A 25,631-nucleotide genomic window follows, 5' to 3' on the forward strand; every position below is an offset into this window, starting at 1 on the left:
CAAAGGAAGTGATCTCTTTCCGCTGTGAAACCTCCATCATCCATCACATGACCTCACCCTTTACCTCTATTTGCTAGTGCTGTCCCCTCTATCCCCACAAATGACCTTGCATTGATTTTGCAATCTCCTTTGTATTTACTTCTATATGCTACTTGAGGGAATGTGCTGTTTCATGGTTTTTTTTTTTTTTTTTTTTTGTATTCCTAGCACTCAGGAAGGAGGGTACCTGGAATGAGGCAAGTTGATGAACTGATCTTGAGTTCAAAATGCATATCCCTAATATTTTCACATTATAGTTTTTAATTACCTGAAAACCAAGTTTCTGTAGACTTCGGGCTAATCGCCTGGCACCAAATTTAGCTTCTTCTTCACTAAGGTTTAAGAGGACAGAAATCAAAAAAATTAGTTATATAGGAACTAAGTTGTAAACTAAAGAAGCTTCTCTTCACTTATCTGACAATGTTTTATAATATATTTGATATTCCAATATACAGAAAGACAGCAGAGTACAGTGGCAGAATGTCAGTCTTGGAGTATGAAAGAATGGCATTAAAATACTGCCCAGACACATACTGGTTATATAACCTTTGGGGCAAATCATACAACTACTCAGTGTCCCAGACAACTAAGACTAAGTTATAAATCACATGCCAATTCGCCTTGTAAATGGAGGATTCCTCAAGCCATGGAATTCCTTACGCTAATGAAATTACAAGTATGGACAAAAAAAAATTTATTAAGTTATTCTTTTTATTAGGGAAAAAATCTAGGCATCACTTACCTTGTGGCTCCTGTGCAAATAATTTTTCCTGAGGACCAAATTGTAGCAGTAATTCTAGGTTTTCTAAGTTTCATTAACACTTTCTACAAAAAAAAATTAAAGATAGTAAATGTTAATATCCAAAAGTAATTTTTTAAGTTAGAAGAAAATAGAAAAAAGCACTTTTAATATCTGTAGAGAGTAACAAATTGCAGCTTTAAACAATAAGTGTCTATTCATGTCTTTCTAAATATGTTTAGAAACTATATCAATGTCAATATGAAACCAGGCAACAAAAAAGAAAATACCCTATTTCAAGCCAAAAGGAAGATGACCCTGAATAAAAATTTTTATAAAAATTATCTATATTTCATTTATTTTAGTGTTATAAATCTTGTACTATGAATTCATTCCAATTAATTTGTCTAGGACAGTCATAATCTGATGAAATTTCCCTAAGAATTTCACTAAAAGTGTCATAGATTTATTCCAAAACTTATATGCAAATTATCAATTCCTTTCCCCCACTTTACTTTAAATTTTTTGACAAAGTCCGAGATTTAAATGTGAATTGTTATCTAAGCAAACTTTCAACAGATTTCAACAGAAATCAAATTTTCCAAATAACTTAGGGGTTTACAAACATAACACATTGAAAATTAGAATTGCTTATTCAAAAATACTTTTAAAATAATTATGAAGTACTCTCTTAGAGACAAGTAAAATTTGACAGAACAAATTGTGAGGTCAATGAATTATCTGACAAGACTGTAAATAGTATATGTCTCAACTCAACTCTCAAAATTTTTTTAATTTAAATTAGGTGATTCACATTTTAAATTTTACTTACTCCAACATCACGCTTGTAAATTACATTTGCTCCCTCTAAAGCAATCTTCCTTAAGTTCAAATGGCATCTGGTTCTAAAAACACAGACTACGTTTGTAATTAAAATGTCCAATGCAACATCACTATCTGCATCCATTGGGGTAGTTTACAAACTCAGCTTCCCCACCAGTGCACCATGAAGCTCTCACATCCTGAAAGAGAGAACAAAGCAAAAATGTAGTCTTATGTAGCTCATTTATTAGAAGACAATATTTCTTTTCTTCTTTGAAAATAATCTTGGAAAATGAAAAGTAAGTAAGACTATACTTCCTTCCCCCATTATGTAAATTTACTTTAAACTACAATATTGTATATAGTTTTTTGAAGAATGTTTTGTGGTTTGATAATTATGTTTCACTTTTTCATTTTTTTTATGAAAGACAAAGGGGGGGATCAGAACTAACAGATAAGCTTGGCACATTTGACTTTCCTCCAAAGAAATAAACATTTATGTTTTTATTGAAAAAGTAAATAAATATCAGCAACATTGCAATAATTTTTACAAAAGACGTGGATAATGAAGAACTGAAAATGAAATATGCTACTCATTGCCTGACAGATACTGAATGAGACAGTTTTTTGCAAGTGACCAATGTAGGAACTTGTTTTGTCTCACTATCTACTTGTTATGAGTTTTTTTATATGGAACACACACACACACACACACACACACACACACACACACACACGCACGTACAAACGTATTTGTTATGGGGACAAATACAAAAATACATGCTTATTAACTGAACAAAATTAATGTAATTTTTTTAAAAAGAAAATAATTGAGTCCTTCATTTTTCTGTATCTCTTATGGAGTTAGCTGAAATTGAGAAGAAACTCCTTAGAGGAATTGTTTCCAAACTTTCTATACAGAATGATGCCCCTTTAAAAAAAAAAATTAAGTGCCAGGTAGAAAATGCATCAAACTTTCTTAGCTCATCTTGTATTCAAATAAAATTAAGATTTACTAAAAATTTTATAACAATTATGAAAAATAAAGTATATTAATAGTTAATGCTTTTTACCTAATCATGGAAAAAAGATTAACAATTAAGTTTCTATTTAAATATAACCATAAGCAAAATAAAATGCATTGCAAGAATTCAGTAGCACTGATGATGTTAGTACAGAAAAACAGATGTAAAGTCTTCCTTTTATTTTTATATTTTTCTTTCAGCTAAAATCTTATTAGAAATTTAGTCAGGTCTTCAAGTACACCTGAGGCAAATCGCTATGCTACTGGGCTTATTTTCTCTGAATTTTATCAAATGTTCTTATAAAAGTTTGGTTAGAGCTCAACAAATTCCATATAGATAGTTGCTATTGAATCTGGCACCCAAGATTTCTGCATAAACAAATCAAAAAAACTAGAGAATGCATTTTCTTCTCTTCACAAATTACGATCAATTGAAAAGAAATTATCTTCATAACAGACAGTTCCATTCAGTGAGAGTAGCAACTATGGACTTATTAATAGCAGTACCTTAGGTTTGAGTTACAAAGAGAAAAATTATAGATCAGGCTGTATTCCACATATGTTCAGGATGTATATTACTCATCTGCCTCTGATTTTTTCTTTTGGGGGGGGGAATCTCTGAGATTCTAGGTAATCTTAAGTTTGAAGTAGAACTTGGGAACCAATGTTCTCCAAATCAATATATTATCTTTATTTTTGTCAGTTTGAATTTCAAAATCAAATTCAGGAAACATTTATTAAACACTGTTCCAAGGTTCATCAAAAGATTCTGTGGACTATAGAAGATTTGGCTAATAGAGCATATATTTCAACAAAATCTCAAAATGAATTAGAGTGGGTTATAAACGTCTTTCTCTAATTCCAGGCTTTCCTATGTTTAAAAAGACTCCTCTTTAAGAGGATGTCTAGGTTGGTGGAGTGAAAGAAATAGCAAGAAAGATGGAAGAATGGAAAAAAGGTGGTCATGTAGGCATACTTAGATAGCTAGAGGTCATCTGACCTTTGAGCATTGATATGGGAAAAGCGAAACAAAAAAGGGGTGAATGGATTCACAAAATTGCTGTAAAGTGCAGAAGAGGCTCACAAAAATGTTATAACAAGAAAGAGGACAAGGAAGATCCATCCTTGAATTCTTTCTTACTTTTTCAGACATACTGGCTGTGTAACCAGAGAAAAGTCATTTAACTGCTCAATAGCCCTCGGCAACTCCCTTAATATTTTAGCTATTTAAATTTTTTTTTATTTATTTAAGGCAATGGGGTTAAGTGACTTGCCCAAGGTCACACAACTAGGCGATTATTAAGTGTCTGAGGCCACATTTGAACTCAGGTACTCCTGACTCCAGGGCTGGTGCTCTATCCACTGTGCCACCTTCACTGCCCCCCCTTTAATATTTTAAAATACAAACGTATTATTAATCTACTTTGGGGAGTTTACAGTTCACACACTAGACTTTTCCCACAATGATGCAATCACATAATAAAACAATACTATCTAAATTTACTTATTCAGTGTCCTACCATCAAATTACCAAAGGATTACTTTATCAAGACAGATGAAAAAACAAAAGAAAACAAAATTCATCTGAAAGAACTAGATGAGGTAATTCAAGGGAAAAATGAAAAAAAAAAAGAAGGCAGAAGGCCCAGAAGCATCAGATTTCAAACTACACTACAAAATGATTTGTTGCTGGTTGAGAAATAGGTAGGCAGGCATCAGGAGGACCTGAGTTCAAATCCGGCCTCAGACACTTAATAATCACCTAGCTGTGTGACTTTGGGCAAGTCACTTAACCCCACTGCCTTAAATTTAAAAAAAAAAAAGGTAGGTAGAGGTAGAATAAGGTAGGTACACAATATACAGAAGAAGCAAATGAGCACAGTTGCCTAGTGTTTGATTAAATCCAAAGATTCCAGCTACTGGGATAAGAACTCACTATGACACAAATTTCTGAGAAAACAATCTGGGAAAGCAGCCTGATGGAAATGAGGTAAAGGTCAACATCTTACAATGTTTGCCAAGATAAGCTCCAAATGGGTACATGCCTTGAAACATAATGGGTAACATCATAAACAAATTAAGAGCAAGGAAAAAAATAGCTTCATATCTATGGATAGAGGAAAAATTCATGACTAAACAGAGTAGAGAAGATCATAGAAGACAAAACACTAATTTTGGATATATAAAATTAAAGCTTTTGAACAAGGCCAATGCAGCTAAAAATTAAAAGGAAAGCAGGTAACTGAGGGGGAACAACATATGCAGTGAGTTCCTCTAATAAAGGTTTCATTTCCAAACTATATAAGCAAGATTAACAGCCGAATGTCCAAAGTACTCTGCTAAGTGTTAGGGATCCAAAGAGAATAGTAAAACCATTCCTGGTGCCACCTCTCAAGGAGCTCACATTTTCATGGGGGCAGCAAAATATGGAAGGTTTCAGGTGCAAATCAGGTGGAAGGGTCCCATGATCCTTGGGGTTCATTTCCGGTGATAAAAATAATTATTTCTGATGTTGAACTATTTAACAGAGATAAGAATTTTCTTTCCTTATCTTTAGCTATAACACCTGCAGGAACAGATGCATCACCATGGGGGTTGCTTGTCAGGATGATGGCTGTACGTTGAAAGCATTGTTATTCCAAAGGTTCTTGGGATTCAGGGTCCTGAGTTATGTCCACTGGGGATCAAGGGGATTTGGAAGTTAATGTAGTAGTAGTAGTAGTAGTAGTAGTAGTAGTAGTAGTAGTAGTAGTAGTAGTAGTAGTAGTAGTAGTAGTAGTAGTAGTGTGACTTGTACATCACATATGCTGCAGGTCCCTTGTAGTTTTGGTAGTCTGGTTTCTCTGCCTAGGGGAGAGAGGGGGCAATGGACTGAAAGTTGGCAGAATGACTGGCCCCTTCTCCATAGGAGTTGTTTTTGAAGATAACTGCTTCAAAGGCTGAGCTGGAAATAGGAATAGAAATCTCAGGATGTTGCCACTCCCTTATGCCTAGCTATCTCTTGGTGGCAGATGGTCAAACATTGTTACCAGTGATGAGGAGGAACTCTTCTCCACAATGATCCCTCCCCTTCAATTATGGCTGCAGGGGCTGGGCTGGAAGCAGATCTGGTGGTCCAAGGGCCATTGTCACTCCCAAATCTCTTGGATTCAGGGTCCTGAGTTATTTTTCATCAAGATCTCAGAGAAGATGGTGATCAAAGTGGTAGCAGTAGTTAAGCTGCTTGGCATTTGCTGCCTCGTCTCTCCCTCAGGGTATCCCGCACCATCCAGTGTCAGCTGGAGGGGATAGCTGGCCCCTCCTCCACAGGAGTTATTTCCTGAATGATGCCTATGAGTGCTGAGGTGGAAGAAGAATTGATGGTGGTCTGGTGCTGCCACCTCCAACAAGAGTCTTGCCCTTCTCTGCCTGTTACTGGCAGTTTGTATTGGCCAAAGAACATGAAAAAAGCAATTTTCTTTTTTTTTTAGGTTTTTGCTAGGCAATAAGGTTAAGTGACTTGCCCAAGGCCACACAGCTAGGCAATTATTAAATGTCTGAGGCCAGATTTGAACCCAGGTACTCCTGACTCCAGGGCCGGTGCTCTATCCACTACACCACCTAGCCGCTCCCTGAACAGGCAATTTTCAAAGTAAGAAATATAAACTATCGATAACCATCTGGAAAAATCCTTCATAAATACTAACAGAGAAATACAAATTAAAGCAACTCTTTGAGGTTTTATTATACATTCAAAAGTTGATCAAAAGGGAAAAAATGAAAAATGCTCAAGGACTTATAAGGAAAATAATTATATTAATGCACTGATGGTGCATTAATAAACTGGTCCAATCATTCTGGAAACCAATTTGGAATGAGGTTCCAAATAACACTAAACTGTGCATATCCTTTGAACCAGTGAGTGGTCTATCCCTCCAAAGAGATAAAAAAGGAGGAACTGGACCAATATGTAGGGAGAAAAACAACAAAAACAAATGGATAGGTTTGCAAAGTGCTTTACAAATATTATCTCATTTGATCTTTACAAAACTTTTTGGAGGCAGGTGGTATTATTAATCCCACTTTGTATTTGAGGAATGTGACTTGCCCAGAGTCACATGGCTACCAAGTGTCTAAGGTCATTTATGAACTTAGGCCTTTCTGACTTCAAGCCCAGCACTCTTATCTACTATTTTTATTTTTATTATTATTATTATTATTGTGTGTGTGTGTGTGTGTGTGTGTGTGTGTAGTAGAACCCATCTACTATTTTATAATACCAAATGGCTGCACAAACTATGGTAGATGAAAGTAAAGGCTATTGTGTGATATGAAATGGTAAAAAGGATGCTTACTAAAAACCTGCTAAGACTTACATGAATTAGTACAGAATGAAGGGAGTAGGGCTAGAAGAACAATTTATACCATTACACTGTAGAGACAAGCAACTTCAAAAGCCTTGAGAACTCTTAACTCATGACCAACCAAAATTCCAGAGAAATGATGATAAAAACATTCTACTGAACCTTCTGACAGATGGACTTAAGATGAAGATAAAGACTTTTCACATGGAGAAGGGAGCACTAACATGGAACTTCGATGAAAGCAAAAGATTTCAGTAGTCACAAAAGGTTAGAGAATACAATTTTCTGGCAAGAAAGACAATTATCCTGAATGCATGGAGGCAAGAAAATGAAGGGACTAGATTGGGCTGACTGGGAAGAAGGCATGCAAAAAGGAAGAGGAGAGTTAAAATTAGACAAGATAGATAAGGTGGATTTGAACTCCGGCCTTCCTGACTTCATGACCTAGAGCTCAAAATATATATATTCTGATATTTGGCTTAATTTTGGCTTCCAGTTACAGTTTAGACTGTTTAATGCTTTGAAACTGAATGGACTTGTTTCAGTTTCTGATACAGTATTTTTACCTACATATATTCAATAAATACTATTTCACGCTGGTGATGAGGATAATTAAAAAATTGCTTTGGAACTACTGCTATAGTACCAAATGGAGTGTTTTGACATCTCATCACAGATAATCCCTCAAATAAGCCCAATTCCTTTGTGATAAGTCCCTGGAATTAAAGTACAGAATACAGCATCATAACTCATAGGGTACCATAATATGGTTACTCTTGTACAAAAACTTTTAATCAAAGACTGAAAACAGCTGCTTCCTGGGTTGCATTCTTATTTATAACAAAATTATCAATTATTTTTCATCAGTGTGAACTTTTCAGCAACACTCAAAATATGAACTCATGGACTTTTACTTCATCACCCAATATCTTAGGATACTGCCACTAAAGACTGTCAGAAAAAATGAATATGCATCAGGCAGAAATATTTTCAAATCGAAAGGATAAAATAAAAATAATTTAGCCCTCTAGTGCTGTCAAGGTAGGGGAAGCTAATTATGGCTAAGTTAACTATACTAGGTTACTATTTTTTATTTCATCTTCTTACAGGACATGAAAACTACCAAAGGTTTTTGAAAGGGTATGGGGGGGGGGGGCATGATTTTTTCTTGGCAGTTTTAAGGAAGACTGAGGGTGAGGGGGGGAAGGAGGAGTTGAACAAGCCTATTACTGTCACAGGAAACAATAGTCAAGATTTAAAGGAACATTATTTAAAGGATTACTTTGAGATACTTTTGATGATTTGGAAGATAATTATGTCCATCAGTGAATCTCAATATTGCCATTCTAAATAACACTAACACTAAAGAACATTAACTTAGTCACTAATCACTGATATAATAATTATCACTGACCTCCTTAAGCTTCATCATTTCCTCCCCATTCCCTTCAAAAAATACAAACAAAACAACCTTATCAATAGAAATTTCATTATCTTCAGTCTTCATATTCACATATCATTAGTACCCTATGAATGAAGGGTTCTATAATGAAGTTCTTCCCAAAGCTACCATTTAAGGAGGTGGTCGAGACCAGCTATATCTTCATCTCCTACTAGACTGTAGGTTACTCTCTTCTGATCTTGACCATGCTCCTAAACCAGGTACCCCCTTTCAAGTTCTTTTTGTGTGTTGACTTCTCCTAATAAATATAAACTCAATGAGGGAAAAGGTTTTTTTTGTTTGTTTTTGTAGGGTTTTGCAAGGCAAATGGGGTTAAGTGGCTTGCCCAAGACCACACAGGTAGGTAATTATTAAGTGTCTGAGACCGGATTTGAACCCAGGTGTTCCTGACTCCAGGGCCAGTGCTTTATCCACTGCACCACCTAGCAGTCCCCAAAGATTTTTTTTTAATATTTATATCTCTAGTGCTCAACACAGTGCCCAACACAGTGCCCGACACAGAGTAAGTTGTTAATGTATACTGACTGAATGATCAATCAATAAGCGCTTTGAATGTATGTGTTAGGCGTTAATATGTAATTAGGTTTTGGGGATACAAATACGAACGTAAAATAACCCCTAATCTAAAGGAGAATATGTTCTACGAGGACTTGAAGTCAAACTTACTGTCCCAATAGCTTACAGATACTCTTCTTGGTTTTTAAATATGCAAAAATATTTGCTATTTTCTAAGCCTCTAATAAATACCTCTCTCAGTTTCTACATTCTTTCAAAGATAACTGACAATGGTTCAACAACCACATCTGCCAGTTCTTTCAGTACTGTGGGATGAACTCATCTAAGCCTGGGTAGGAGTCTATCTCCCTATTCATTCCAAGTTTCAATTCCCCATTAGCCGTTTTTAGTCTATCCTTTGTAGCCTCAAAATTATCCCTCTGTCAGAAAAACACAGACGCAAACCAAGAGCTGAATAGCTATCTTCTCTGTGTCTGTTTTCATCCCTTACACTCCAAGAAGTAGTCCTGTTCTCTTTTTTTATTAACTGCTTTAAAAGCTTAGCCTTTTCTGTTGTCCTTAGCATTCCTTGCTAACCTAAACTTATTTTGAGCTTTAGGATTCCTGATACATTTTTTTTATAGGACTGCTACATGTTCATATTTATCTTCAATACCTAACCTTATCTTTGCTTCCCTATCTTTTACATTTTCAAAATCTAAGTTGGTCAGTAAGTTTGCTGTGCATCTACAATGTTTTTCTTTAATAAACTCCATTTATTCACCATCAGAATTGTTTATTTTTACATTCTCATAATTTCTTTTTTTTTTTGAAACTTTCCCCATTCCTTTTGGGATGACTTTCTCAAAAGAATTTTAGGCTACAGAGTGTGTGTGTGTGTGTGTGTGTGTGTGTGTAGATATGGAGAGAGAGAGAGAGAGCGAGCAAAGTTTCAAAACAGAAAAGATAGGTAGAACTAACAAAAACTGCTACCATAAAGCTGGTGTAAAAAGTGTACTGTAGGGACAAACATATAGCCATCTTCTATCTCATCTTCAAATATTAGATTCAGTTTAATAGGCAATTATTAAGTGATTGTTTACAAGGAATTAATTAGGCATGGGATATACAAAGTTAAAAACTAAATAATCTCTTCCCTTCTTCCTAGTGGGAAGAATACTACATGTATAAAATTAAGTATACACAAAGTGAAGAGAAAGAAATAGTGGGGGGAGGGGTTGGGAGAAAGTAAATTAAGAAATGGAAGGATTAGTAACCTCATATAAAAGGTGGCATCTGAGAACTGAGCTTTTAAAATTGCTGGGTATTCCAGTTAAATAATGAGTGAGCAATTATTTCCAAGTAATGAGAGGGATAGTAGACAGAATATGCAAAGTCAAAAAGGAAGAAGATATACATGGGATACACACTAAGTAGACCCATTTAGCTAGTCCAGAAAGTAGTGTGTCGATTAACAGGAAAATACAAAACAGGAGGTAAGATTATATAGAGGACAAATGGTTTTAAAAAAAAGAACATTTATATTTATTCTTAAGATGTTCAGAAGCCAGAGAAGCTTCCTGAGCAAGAGTGTGGCATGTTTAAATTTATTGCAATTTTGTGACTATCAATTTGTTGAGGTGAGAGACTAAAAGCAGATGGACCAATTACTGAGGCTACATAATAGTCAAGGAGATGGTTAATGAGAAGAGAAAATTGGACAAACACGAGAGAAGTTATGGAGGTAGAATTAAGATTTAGTGCCTGATTCTGGGGAAATTAAAAGAACATGAATAATCTTCAGGATAACTGAAGTTGCATACCTGAATGATTGGAAGGACAGTGGTGCCTTTGACAGAAATAGGCAAGTTAAGAAGATGAATGTGTTTAAGGCAAAAGATAATGAGTTCCATTTTGGACATAATGAGTTTGAGATACCCATAGGACTTCCAAATAGAGCTGTTCAGTGGGCAGTTAGTGAAGCAAGGACTTGAGATTAGGAGATAGCTTAGTGCTGGACAGAGATATACAAACATAATATATTCAAAAATGAAATACACACATTCTGTTTACAAAGAGATATGAATCCATGGAAAATAACTGACTCAGAGAAACACCATAAAGGTGAGTAAAGACCAAAGGAGAATCAGGAGGAAGAAATATGAAAACCCAGAGAGTAAGAGGACTTCCCAGTGAAGGGAAATATCAAAACTGACAATGTCAAATGCTTTAGAAATCACTGGTAACCTTGGCAAGAACATTTTAAGTTAGGTGCTGAAGTCTGGAAGTCAGATAATAAAGGGCTGACAAGTGAGTGGGAGGTGAGGAAGTGGCACAGTGAGTAAGCACAAATGCTTTTTCAAGTTTAGCTTTAAAGAGAAGAAAGATAGAGGAAACGAGTTGAGGGACAAGCAACAGCAAGTAGTACTTTATAAGGAGGGATGACTGAATGATGAATAAGTTTAAGAAAAATGAAACATAAGAAGAGAAGGGCCATGGTCTAAGAAAACTTAAAGAATTTTAGGTGAAAATGTGGGTCTGTGTGTGTGTGTGTGTGAATGTATGTATGCGCACACACATACATACATAATTGGATTTATGAATAATGACCTGGGAACTTAAGAGACCTAACAGATAAGAGTTAGTTCTATCATTGACTATCAATATGATTTTGGATGGACAAATTGTAACTTTTCTGGACATTAGTTTTCTCATGTCTTAACCATTAAAGGGCTAAAGTTAGATGATTTCATGAAGTATATTCTGACTATGATATTCCACTATTTTAATATTACTATTAGAAGCATTAAGACCTTTTAGAGAGAGAACAGTCAGAAAGACTTGGTTAAAGTTGCCTCTGACATTTACCAATTTTGTGACATTTGTACATTTGTGTCTTCTGTCCCTAAGGTGTCTCACCCCCCCCAATTTTCACTAAGCATTATACAGTATATGAGAGAGAGAGAGAGAGAGAGAGAGAGAGAGAGAGAGAGAGAGAGAGAGAGAGAGAGAGAGAATTCTTTACATCAATGAAAGCACAGGTCCACGCTTCCCCAATTTAGTACTACTACTTTTTTTAGTGAAACTATTTTTTCTCTCTTCATTTAGCGGTATAATGTCTTAATGCTTCTCTGATTCAGAATCTGTGCTGACTATTGAGAATATAACTATACAAAAATGTATCTTGATATTCACTTCTCTAAAGAAACTCACTGAAACCATAACAGTAAATTTAAATTATTGAAATTGATCATTTTCAACTTACTAAGACTATATTCATTTTCCAAAGGAAAAACAAGGATGGTGTCTGAGTTTATTTGCCTTTTCCCATAATTTCCATAATAATAGCTAACATTTACATAATAAATACAAGACAAATCACATAGTTTTCTCATTTTTTTTTCTACAATGGTCTGGTGAAGCAGGGATTAAAGTGTCATTAATTCCATTTTATATATGAGCAAACTATGGCTCAGATCTGAGATTAGGTTACAGTGATGGAAGATACATAACTAATGTCTATGGACAGATTCAAATTCTATCACTTGATAAAATTCAATGCTTTGATTTACCTCAAAGAAGCCTAAGGTTAGAGTTTCTTAGAATAAAAAAAGAAAAAGAGACCACAGCATGGCAGAAACTTCATCTTTAACCAGATAAACTATACACACACACACACACACACACACACACACACACGTATGTATATAGTTTCAGATCAAAGGATTATTTGTTACTAATAATCAATACAAAAGAGCAACTAGAAAATTCATTAGATAGGCATATAATCCTCAACTTATACTGTTTATTTTTTGACTATGCACACAATCAAGGCATAAGACTTTATAAAAAATAATATGAAGAATTCTACTTTTCAAATTTACTGTTATGGGCAACATTCAACATAGATAAATGATCTCAGAATTTCATTCAGTCATTCTTGGTCCAACATTATATACTTGAATTATCTCTAACAGTAATATTTAGAATATCAATGGTTATAAGTAAATGGTTTAATATATAAGCACTGAGCAATAATACTTTTTTTCTTTAAGCAGAAAATGGTCATTTATTATAGTTTAGGAATAAAGAGCAAAAAGTTAGGAAAAGGCTTATTTTCTTAAAAGATTTTTTTATCTTTATAAATGTATGATAACTCTATTGGGAAATATTACTTCAAAAACTATTATAGATTGCCACACTAGTCTTTGTTGGCCTCTCTTTTCTAAGAAATGAACATCTTTCCCTCTCTCTACTCGAACCATCTGCCAATGAGTGATAACCAGATGCCTGTGTAAGACAATAAAAGAACACAAGTACTACTCAACACCTTAAAGTGGAGTGATATTTCAGATGTATTTCAGAATGAATGTTAAAAAAAAATTTCTGTGACCCACCTATTCACCAACTAAAACACAACTACTGGAAATATACATTCATCTGTTCCTTGTCCTGAGGAAGTTCAAAGATAAATTTGATGAACCAAAACTTGGGCAGATCTGTTTCAAGTAAAAACAGATATATCAATAATATATATATATCAATAAGTAATATCAATTAGAATATCAATCAATATATCAATAAAAAAGGAGAATTCAAGCTTTCTCATCATGAAACCTTATACAAGAAAAAAGCAATTCCCAATTTTAAGAGACAATCTTACTAAGGAAAGAATTTTGATCATTTTTATGTATAACTAATTATCATTAAATGAAAACAAAATGAGGAAAACAAAGCTTTCAAATAGCAAATCTAATAGCTGGCTCTTTCAAGAGAAAAACAATCCAATTTTAGTATGACAACATTTCCCACAGATGCTACATCAAAACTGTCCTTGATACACCATCTATTTTATAATGTTTTCTATGGGTCAGTTCTTTCACTATAATAATGTTCTTCATTGCCAGACCAATTTGCAGTAGGCCTATCACAAGAAACATGAGTCTATTTTTCTCTGGTGGCATGACAGATTTGTATGTGCCTAAAAGTTCACCTTAGTCCTCCTATGCTTGCTTGTTGACTATAAAAAAAGCATTTGGTTGGATAGAGAAAAGTAACCTATGTCTCTTGACCAATAAAGATATTTCCTATCACACCAAATTCCTGGAAAGATATAATAACAGGGGCAGCTAGGTGGTAGAGTGGATAGAGTACTGACCTGGGAATTAAGAGAACCGGAGTTCAAATCTGACCTTAGACACTTGATGATCACTAGCTGTGTGATCCTAGGCAAGTCATTTAACCCCAATTTCTTCCCCGGAAAAAAAAAAAAAAAGACAGAGGAAGAATAACAACAGAGATAATTTTGTTCAGTGAGCACCAGATGAATATAATCAAATGACACATAAAACAAGGATATACATTTGACAAAGGTGTTTGCCAGGGTCCAAATCAAAACATTCTTTATAAATGTAATGTCTACCAACTGCTCTTTTAGATATATAGCTTTATATTGCTGTATTAAGTCTTGAAATACTATAAAAACTTCCTAAATAAGATCCATATTTACTCAAGGCTTAGTCTAACTATACACACATGAGAAAATTGGTTTTCAAATTTTTTTTTTCAAATTATGACACTGTTAATTAGGTACTACATAGAGGTATACCATTAGCACATTTATCCTGATCAGACACCAAGTTTATTGACTGTTGACTAAAAAATTATGAACCCAGAATCAAACAGCAGGGAAGAACTGGTTCTCCCTACAAAAAAATCACTTTTATAAAATTAATGCTTTTACAATGAAAATGTATGGTTGTGAATGATGGAATCAGTTTCCAAGAAATGAAACTTTAAAGTCAGCTAAAGGACAATGATTTAGGCACAAGATGAGCCGGTATCTAATCTTGCCATTTTATCAATTTACAAGTTTCATTTCAATCTCTTTCTTGGAATGAAGGGGCTGGTATCAATAAAATTTTAAATGTTTACAATTATGTTAATGAGAAAAAGTAGCATTATTTTCAGAATTCCAAAGTGTAGTGAGAGGATAAAGCTGGACACTTGGCCTTCATTTCATTCTTCTGAACAAAATGTTAAAAGAAAACAAAAAAACCTGTTAATCTTGACTGAACACAATGGTCTGCTATAAAATAGAACCATGCCCTTTACATTTTATTATATAGGTAATAAAATCACAAGTTATAAAAAGGTCCCCTTTCATGACCTCCCTTTTATTTTTTTTAATTTTTATTTATTTAAGGCAATGGGGTTAAGTGACTTGCCCAAAGTCACACTGCTAGGCAATTATTAAGCGTCTGATGCCACATTTGAACTCAGGTCCTTCTGACTTCAGGGCCCATGCTCTATCCATGCATCACCTAGTTGCCTCATGACCTCCCTTTTAATGAAATATTTAAGTCTATATCTAAATTTCTCCTTATTGTTGACTACTGAAGTCCTTTCTAATTCTAAATCTATGATCCTGTGCCATTGCATACAAAGTCTAAGCAGTCTTTCCAGAAATTCAAGTCACACTTTAAACAAATGACCCCAAAAAATATTCAATCAACATTGAATGTCACAGTGCAAGGTATTATGCAAATGCTAGAAAGACCACCTAAGATGACTAAGATATGGTCCCTCTCAAAAACTTACTCTAAGAGGAATTAAAACCTCCACAAAGGCAGTGTTGAAATTTTTTAAAGTATAAAGTTGTGCTTTTTATTCATGTTTTTATTTATACTTATTTCTCCTCTAAACATTCTTTAATAAAAGTTTGTACAGCACATGGCAGAAATGTTATGCATATGACAAGTATGACAGAGATTATAAATTACAACAATCTTCTGATATTTTAGACAATCATTCCAAAACAAATGTCACAATAAAACAGTTTTTAAAGTACAGCAGGTACTGATTCCAAGGCACTGTTCTGACAACATTCCACTGTAAATCCTTCTACAGAAATAAATTAAAAATTGTTACACATTCAATCATTTCATCACATGGATCTTATCATGAAAGAATATCACTGATGACAATCATTCACTAGAAAATTATGTCCTGGGGTGGCTAGGTGGCATAGTGGATAAAGCACCAGCCCTGGAGTCAGGAGTACTTGGGTTCAAATCCGGTCTCAGACGCTTAATAATTACCTAGCTGTGTGGCCTTGGGCAAGCCACTTAACCCCATTTGCCTTGCAAAAAAAAAAATTATATCCTGAAGCTATATATTACACTGCACTGTTACAGACAAAATACACTACACACCACTCTCAAAAGTAAGCTCTACTTCCTTCTAAAAAGATTCAGATGTCATATAGATTTCAAGTTACCTATTTGTAACCACAAATCAATTCTTCCTGTATTATAGATTTATACACCCATTCAAGTAATTTTCTTGTATTAAACTTCCATATATTCTCAACTTATAACTTAAGATATTCATAGCAGCCTCAAAGTGGAACCACTGTTTCCATGATTTGGCAAAATTTTTGAGTCAAATAATAAATGTCAAAGTAGTCTGGAAATAATGTTAATTGTGTCAGATTCTGTACCATTTAGGATTCTCTGTAGCCAAGTTAACTTAGATTTGAGACTCTAAGGAAAATTAAGTCTTAAAAATGAATTTCATTGAATGAAGTTAATGTTAGAACAGATATCTCATTCTAGAAGATGACTAATCTGAAACTTAAGTTTTGTTTTCCCCCAATAGTTTCTACTATTTAAAAAAATTAGGACAGTTTGCTAAAATGCTTACATTAAATATTACTATTTCCTAGTATTTCTACATCACAATTTTCTGAAGAACATAAAACTGCTTCATCCAAATGGTGAAATGAGGATTAGTTATAATTTACAACTGAAAAGAACCGATGTAATAATAATTTCTATCATTTATTGAATGCTAAGGTTTTCTAATATTATCATAACAACCCTGGGAGGTATGTGCTAAAAGACTAATCTACAGCCACAGAAAACCAAGAGTGGTTTTTAACTTTCCTATTTTCCAGCATACCACTCATCTCCAGCAAACTAAAGAGAAAGTTACTAATTTTACTCATTTTAAGGATGGCATTAAGATTGCAAAAAAAAAAAAAACAACAACAACTAAAAGAGCAGCCCCACTGCTGCAAGTCTATTAAGCATGGCAAAAGCACAGGAAGGTTATGAAAGAATATGAGTTGCAGTAAAGGATATTTTTTGACTGGAATTTCAAGATAAGAAAAAAACCATTTAATTTCAACTATAACACTGTCAAATGTATATAGATAACTTTGTCAATCTTTGTTTAAATATATATGTATACAAATGTATCTCTCAGAGTTTTGGGACAAAAGAAGGGGATACTGGACATTAAGTTACCACTGAGATTATGTAGGGGAGGAGACTGATTTATGAGGAAATAGTTGGGCTGAATAGATCTACCAGGTTTCTTGAAAACAGAAGTACTCCAGGTCCCAGAAAAAGCCAGAGAACAAAGGAAAAAAGTCTGAGAAAAAAGGGCTCTTTCTTTTGACCTGGTTCCCAACAATCTGTAGTATGACCATCCCCAATTCCTCTACCTAGAAACCTCAAAAAGGCAGGATCAGGTTTAGGTTTGCTGTCTTACCACCTGCAAACAAAGGCTAAAATTTCTTTTAAGGTCTCCTTCACCTCTACACCTTTTTATTCCCCCTTCCCACTTTTCCCATTTAATTACAGATAAAAAGTTTAACACTTTAGTGTGAAAGACTTCTGCTATCATTCAATCCACAAGCATAAATGACATGTTTTGCTAAGCAAATGAGAAAGGAGAGCAAAAGACAAATGGATAATGGAGGTGTTGCTACCAAAGGGGGACAAAGCAAACAGAAATTAGGACAAACTTTGAAGACTCCATGATTTTGCCTAGGATTGGCCCTGTTTTCCTTTAAGTTGGCTGACAAATATATACAAGTTACTGCAGCTGCAAATATAATTCTGCCTCCTGAAGATTTTGTTTTTAACTGAATAAAGAAACTTTGTTCCCAAAGGATTTGCTAGTAGTATCACCATACCTACATATGAGGACATTTCATTATACCCTGGGAAAATCTCTTTTTAGTTACTCAAGAGTGATTCTAAGTATAAAACCATTAGTCTCTGACAGGAGGGAAAGAATTAATGAAACATTGTACAAACTGAGGACCAACTGAGATACCTAGAAAAGTTTTAAACAGGTAGGTAAGCTGCCATTTTCTCAAATCTTTAGTTTTAGACTTGTCATTTATTCCAGGATGGCTCCAACATAAATAGTTTAGATTCAGTATCTCTAATTCTTTGCCATTCACTCTCAATTTGTTTTTGTTAAGATTTTTTCAAGGCAATGGGGTTAAGCGGCTTGCCCAAGGCCACACAGCTAGGTAATTATTAAGTGTCTGAGGCCAGATTTGAACTCAGGTACTCCTGACTCCAAGGCCAGTGCTCTATCCACTGTGCCACCTAGCTGCCCCCACTTTCAACTTTGTGAAAACTATTTTCTGCCTTTGCTAGATTTCCTCTATTTTTGAAGGTCACCAATGCCCCCTTAAATCATCAATTCTAATGGCATTTGCCTGGTCCTCTTCCTTCTCTACTTATTTGGAGTATATTACTAAATCATGTTTGAAGCTCTCTCCTTCAATGTCAGATTATCATTTATAACCATTTTGCCTCCTATTCTCCATCCCTCAACTTGTCTTCTCCTTCCCTACATGGTCTTCCTCACCAAAATCACTCTTGGAAAAAAAATTAGGGTTTTATTTCAAATGTAGAGTGGGCCAAGATAAAGATCCTGGGATCCCGGCAGTTGAGTATTCTATTTCCAATTGCATCTCTCACTTGCAGGTCAAAATCACCATTTCTAAAACCTGTCCCTGGAACTAATACTTAATAAAGCATCTTTAGAATGGGCCCCAGGAACTACGTAGTCTATCCTTTTTTCATGGGTTTCTCGATTTCTATTCTCACAGGTTCTCCAGTAAAAACCCTGTAGTAAATTTTGACTCTCCCTTCATTTCCAAAGTCCAATTAGATGCCAGTAAAAACCTGACTGATTCATCAAGTCTCTTCTGTACAGTTCTAACTGTCTGATGGGGAGGCGGAGGGAGACTTCCTGGGTGGAGCCATGATGGTGGCACAATGCTAGGAAGCTCCTGGAACTCTTCCTTAACAGTCTGATGGCCTCAATCTTCTCTTCTAGCTCCTCCACTTTATTAACTTTTATCTTCTGAATTTTCATTTAATCCTTACACTATCTAGAGTCTGAGTCCTTTTGCTCTGACTGCATCTTCTGGTTTTAACCTGCCTCCGTCATTATTACTTACTCTGGCTTCCCATTTGTGGGTCATGCTTTTTCCTGAAGCTGATTTGTGTCTTTATATCTCAGGTTTTCATTCTTCATTCTACATACTAGATGTGAACTTACATTTTGACGATTAGGGTTAAAAAAGAAATCATGAAATAAGGATACTTACAGGCTTTAGGAGAGATTTGCCTATTTAAGGAATTTTTTAAAAGATGACATATTAAATATAATGTGTTTAATTAGATCTCTAAATCCTCCATATATATAAACTAGGTCTAATAGGAATACTACTTTTTCATTAAACAAACATTTATTATGTAATAATTTACAAAGTAGAATTCAATTCAATAATTAACTAAAGCAAAGCACAATACTAGGTAGTGGGGGGAAAAGGATAATTAGAATAGGATCAATGCCTGCTAAAAGTTTATCATCTAGTCCCAAAGATGAAAGATACACACATTTGCAATTCAAACATTCATTAGGAACTTTTGTGCAAGACAGTAAATATAAAATTACTATGCAGAATTGAAGCACAAGAGTTACGATTAAAATACAAAGTATTATTAAGACTTTGAAGAAGGAAAGATAATTTCTGATTGGGGTATAATGAAGATTCCATTGAGGAGGATGTATCTAATCTGGAGCTTGTTTTCAAGGGTAGTTAGAATCTTAAAAAAAAAAAAAAAAAACAGATAGTACAAGAAAAATTATCTCCAGAATAGTCAATGAAGGAAAAGGTACAAATGCAGAGAGAACATAAGTATGTGCTGTGAATGAAAAGAGTCACAGCACTGGAGAATATTGAGGGGAAGTAAACAAGATATAATTGGTAAAACTGGGAGTCACCAATATAAAGGATTCTGAAGTCAGGATAAGGAGTTTGGATTTTATTCAGTAGGCAATAAAGAGCCATTGAAGGATTCTGAGTAGGAATGTGCAATCTAAAAGATCTGTGTGTTAAAGACAGCTAATCTAGCAGAGCTAGAGGGAAAGAGTGTAGTTTTGTGCTATTGTAGTATTCTAAGTGGATTATAATATGGACCTGTTGGCAGTAGGAATAGAAATAAGGGATCAGAACTACAAAAACTACAAAACTACAAAAAAAAAATTAAAACTTGAGTGACTAAATGACTAAGAAATCCAGAAAGCCAAAGAAGCTGATTTGGGTTGAGTGAAGATACTATAAAATAGGTATTGGAATACCTCTGGGGCTCTTGAACAAGTCCTTCAATTTCTCTGGGTCTCAGTTTCCTCAACTGTAAAATGAAAGGTTTGAACTAAATCTTCATGACACCCCCTCCCCCTTCAGCTCTGTGAAGTCCTGTAGATTCTATTTTTGGGTCTCCACACCTATCCCAATCCTTTCCATTCCAACTGTCATCATTCTAATTTAGAATCTCATTTCCTCTCAGTAGGGATTATTGCAAAAGCCCTTGAATTGATCTCCTTGCTTTGACTTTTCTTTTTCTTCATTTCACTCTATCATTTTAAGTACTCTTCATAGACTGTGGCTTCAATTATATGAATTTTGAATTTCTTAAATCCCTATGCCTATCACAGTGACTGACAAATAGTAAGTGCTTAATGAATATTTGTCAGAAGCAAGTTGAATGACTGACTGTTCTGTGCTAAATTAAGCCCAACTTCCTTATATTTTATTTACATTCCCTTCACCAATCTAGTCCTAATCTAGTTTCTAATCCTATCTTCTACACCTCTTTCGATCCAAACAGAATTATTCAATACTTCCTCAGAATATTTTGTATTTTTCTCCTTCCTGCTTTTCTTTTCTTCTACCCAAGGAATGCCTCCTCCCAATAATAATGATAATAATAATAACTCACATTTGCATGATACTTTAAAATTGCCAATTCCAAGTATGTTTTCATTTAATCCTTAGAGCATAAGGATGAGATAAGGAGCTTGAGTTCCCATGGACCTTAAGCAGTGATTCCTTAATGCCAGTGATCTACTGCTCCTTCAGGTACCATCTTCAGTGCCACCTCCTTCGTGAAGCCTCTCTCCCTTTGGGTTAGGATTTCCTTCTCTGAATTGGGATACTATTCATTTACTTCTCCAGGGGTATCTGCGCTTGCAAATTCTTCCTACTCAGTCTAACATTTCTAAAAATTTAAGATTTGCTCATTTTTTGTAACCTGTAGCATCCAACACACGGCGTCAAGCCTCAAAGATCTGTCATTTAACAAAAAACAAAATAATCCGTGCCACTCGGCACCTCCCTCCCTGATCCAACTTCTCATTCATCTGGGGCCTCCGCCGGGGCCCGCCGGCTCGGGACTCGCGGACTGGCAGCGGCCCTGCCACCTGGACGCGAGGGCAGCAAGCGGCGGGTGCCCATCGGGCCCGGCCCGGCTCGCCCCCTCCCCAGGCATGCTGCGGGCCAAGCCAGCGCCGAAGGGGGGCCGAGTCTGTGGGGAGGGGCAGCCGCGACCCCTCCTCACGCTGGCGGCCCCCGCCCCGAATGGCCCGTTAAACCGCCCCGCACCCGCCGCCTCGGCCCGATCCTCGCCCCGTTCCGAGGCCGGCGCCCCCCGCCCCCACCCCGAGGGTGTGCTGTCATCCCCTCCCCCACCCGGGTCACCGTGCCCTTCCCGCCCCGGGCCCCTCCGGCCGGGCCCCGCTGCCGTTACCGAGGGGGGAGGCGGCGGCGGAGCGGCGGCGGCGGCGGCGGCGGGAGGCGGCGGCGCTGCCCAGTCTCCATGGAACTCCCGCCCCGGCCCGTCGCGAGGGGCCCCCGCGGCCCCGGCTCCGTCGGTTCCGGGTCCCGAGCCGCAGTCGCTCCGCTGCGACAATAAACAGCGCACGGCGCGGCCAGCCGGGGTGGGGGCGGGGGCGGGGGCGGGGCCGAGCGCGCCTCCCAGGGCCGCTCCGGGGCCGCGCTAGCCCGCCGCTTCCGGTCTCCACTCCTCCCGGCGCCGCGGCTTCCCGGGCTCTGCGTCCGGGGGGGGCGGGGCCGACGCAGGAAGCAGCGCCGCGGGGGCGGGGAGCGCGGGGGCGCCCGCTTCCCAGACGCCCCAGCGGCGCTGGCGGGAGGCCCCGCCCGCCGGGGAGCGGGTAGGAGCGCAGAGGGGCGGCCGGGCGGGCGGGGCGGCCGGGCGGGCGGGGCGGGGCCCGCTGCGGAGCCCCGGGCTCGGGCGGCCCCGTCTATGCTAATGAGACACCGCGGACGCCCCGGGCGCGCTCGCCCGCGCTTCTCCCTCTCCCCGCCCCCACCCCGGCCCCCAGCCCCTCCCTCAGGGACCCAGCGCCCCGCGCCATTCCGAGGAGAATAAGACCCCGATTTTGCCTGGATTCCCATCCATTTTGCTCGGAATGCCGAGCCACGTCCGTGTTCACCCAGACCTCAGACTTTACCCCTTGGGGTCCTGGGGCTGGGCTTGACAAATAACTCTCTTCTTTTCCCCCCAGATTTTGTCCTGGATTCCAAAGTAGTATTTATTCCCGTATTTTCAGATTATTGGATGACCTCTTCTCAGCGGAGGTTTCTTTCCTCTAGGGACACTTTTTACATTTCAAAAACCAGATTTTTCTAAGTTTGCCAGAGCTTTTGGAGTATTATTTCAGGCTACTTAAACAGTACATTGGCCTGAGGCCATTATTTACTGTGTTTCACCACTTAGATATTCTTTATGAGCTACTGTTTATACAATTTGTTTATTCCTAATCGTTTTTTTATTATGATTAGCTCCCTCTGACTTATTTTGTATCGAAATCCTTCTCAGAGCTAAGTTAACTCTCAGTATCTTTGAAACCCTTCTTGAAAAGCCTTAAAAAGATCAAAAAGGGCTGTGGGTGGTTTCCTTTGTACTGATTCTGTATCCAACAGAATTGATATAGTACACCATCTAAAAACCAACGGAAGAAGATTCACTTTTATTTCTCATTGATCAATAGATTTGAAATTAGACTAATCCCAGAAATAATAAATACAGCTTAGCTAGTCCTGTAGGGTTATCTGACTAACAGGATTCATATAGTTCAACATCTAAAAACCAATGGAAGAAGATTCAGTTTTATTTCTCATTGATCAATAGATTTGAAATTAGACTAATCCCAGAAATAATAAATACAGCTTAGCTAGTCCTGTAGGGTTATCTGACTAACAGGATTCATATAGTTCAACATCTAAAAACCAATGGAAGAAGATTCAGTTTTATTTCTCATGGATCAATAGATTTGAAATTAGACTAATCCCAGAAATAATAAATACAGCTTAGCTAGTCCTGTAGGGTTATCTGACTAACAGGATTCATATAGTTCAACATCTAAAAACCAATGGAAGAAGATTCAGTTTTATTTCTCATTGATCAATAGATTTGAAATTGGTTTAGATTAATCCCAGGAAGAGTAAATACACCTTAGTTAGTCCTGTAGGGCTGAGAAGAAACTATGACAGCTACAACTAAGATCTTAACTAGAAATTGTATTATTTTGGGAACATTTCTTTAGAGCTGGAAAGGATCTTAAGCTTCAAGTCCATTTTATGTATATGGGAAAACAGGTATTTTATCCATAGACACAGGAACTAGTACTTATCTGAGGTAATATTCCTCCTCTTTCCAGATACAATATTCTATCCATTACACAAATAAGTAATAAATGAATTTTATTGTTGAAGTAAAATCACATTTTATAGGGTTTGTGCTAGGTTAAAAACTGAGTCAATATTGCTCACATATAGGAAGCACTGGGCTAAGGTTTATTAGCTAGAGCAATCATCCCATAATATGATTGACGTGCAATTTTCTGAAAAGAAGGAAAGAAAAATCAATATGATTCTAGAACTAGAGAGTAGAGGAAAACAGGTTCAAATTGCACCTTTAACAATTCTATCTGTGAGATCCCAGGGAAGTTACTTACTTGTACCTCACAAAATTCTCCCTGATTTATTTTCTAATTTCTACAAATCTCTCTTGCTAATGGACAAAATTACCCATAAAGAAATCACTGATCCTTTTCATATTCCAAATGATTGTGGGAGAGTCCAAGTATAAAAGAAAGTGGCTAAATGTTGAGCCAATGCTGAATTTATGGACTGACAGGCAATTAACTTTGACAAAACTGTTACAGTTCAATTTAGAGATGAAGAAACATCAGCAGTCATTAAATCTGACCCTTCCCAAAGTATGAATTCCATCTACAGTATTACAAACAAGTGAAAAGAGTAAAGTCATTAAAATAATTCTAAGATTAGACTCTAGTAACTTTTTATATAATCACTTTAATATTTGAAGATTCTATGATTTCATCAATACATGGGTATGACATTCATATATACTAAGCACATCAAAGTCTTACTATGAGTTGTTGGGGGCAAAAATTTGTCTTCTACTGAAAATGAGCCTCATCCTATTTAACTATTCTGGTCATCAACAATAGATATACAGTTCATCACTATCTGCCATGCCTTTGGTTCCAGTGGGTCAGCCTTTGAAAACTAGTTGCCTCCGGAATATAATGAGAGGAGGACTTTGTTAGAGTTGTTTTCTTAGGAAAAAGTTGGGAAATATAAGGGACTTAAAGAAATAATCCAAAAAAAAAACCCCAATAGAGAGAAAATTATCTTTTTGGAAAATACATGTGGAATCTAGTAGAAAGTGGTATAAACAAATTATCAACTTCCACATATTACTAGAAGCACAGAGAAAACAAATGACAAAAAATATGTCCATTAATAACCCTCTCCCATCTTGCCAAGTCCTCTTTTGATGTCTCATGCAATGGAGATGAACCTGAATTCTTTAAGACTATTATCAGCAGACTTCAAGCTCTTTTCTAGAATATTCTACCAAGCTGAAAAGATTTCAAATACAGTCTCAGCCAAAGTCTCGATTTCCTATTCAAGGACTAGTCTAGCTAAGTATAAAAAAAACAAAGAGTACATATGCATTTTGGGGCATGAAACTATGTTGATTGATGGCAATGACTTAAATAAAATTATGGTATGAAAATTCAAATTTAAAGATAAAAATATTACAAATGGAAAATATGTATAGTCAGGTCATATAAAGAAAAACAGAAAAATATTTGTGTATATTTATTGAGTTGCTAATGCATTCATTTAACATTTTACTAATATTTAATGCCAGTATAAATTAATTTTAGTTTTGATTTGGCATAATATTTCATTATAATTAAATGAATTGTGTATATGGTAGAGATGACTTCAGTTAATCTAGAAGAGAATCTTCTCTCATACACTTGACTAAATTGGGAGGCCTGCTTAAACTATGTTACTTAATTCATGATAAGATAGAGACAGTATGGTGCAGAAGAAAGAACATTGTACCAGAATTTGAGCCCTGGGTATTAGTATTAGAACTGCTACTTACTAGCTTCATGGCCTTGGGCAAGTTATTTGACTTCTCTGAACTTCATTTTTTCCTCCCCAGGGGTAAGAAAATTAGAAAACATAATCTCCAAGAACCTTTT

At 36.4% G+C, this 25,631-nt stretch overlaps 1 protein-coding gene across 3 annotated transcripts in view; it reads right to left on the reverse strand.

The window, feature by feature from the left end:
* The window catches only part of TBPL1 (TATA-box binding protein like 1), a 50,664-nt gene that overhangs the window by 4,628 nt on the left and 20,405 nt on the right, over window positions 1–25,631 (reverse strand). Inside the window, exons 1-4 of one of the 3 annotated variants that reach the window (XM_074187627.1) lie at window positions 21,830–21,975; window positions 1,611–1,800; window positions 782–864; window positions 308–371 (exon numbers count right to left, since the gene is read on the reverse strand). In XM_074187627.1, coding sequence (XP_074043728.1) covers window positions 308–371; window positions 782–864; window positions 1,611–1,745 — 282 coding nt within the window. In that variant the 5' untranslated portion in view covers window positions 1,746–1,800; window positions 21,830–21,975. Of the gene's footprint in view, window positions 1–307; window positions 372–781; window positions 865–1,610; window positions 1,801–21,022; window positions 21,668–21,829; window positions 21,976–25,631 lie in introns of those variants that run through there. The other 2 variants (XM_074187628.1, XM_074187629.1) reach the window with 2 other exon arrangements.

The sequence above is a fragment of the Macrotis lagotis genome, chromosome 5, assembly GCF_037893015.1.
Source record: "Macrotis lagotis isolate mMagLag1 chromosome 5, bilby.v1.9.chrom.fasta, whole genome shotgun sequence".
NCBI classification, from domain to species: Eukaryota; Metazoa; Chordata; class Mammalia; order Peramelemorphia; family Peramelidae; genus Macrotis; species Macrotis lagotis.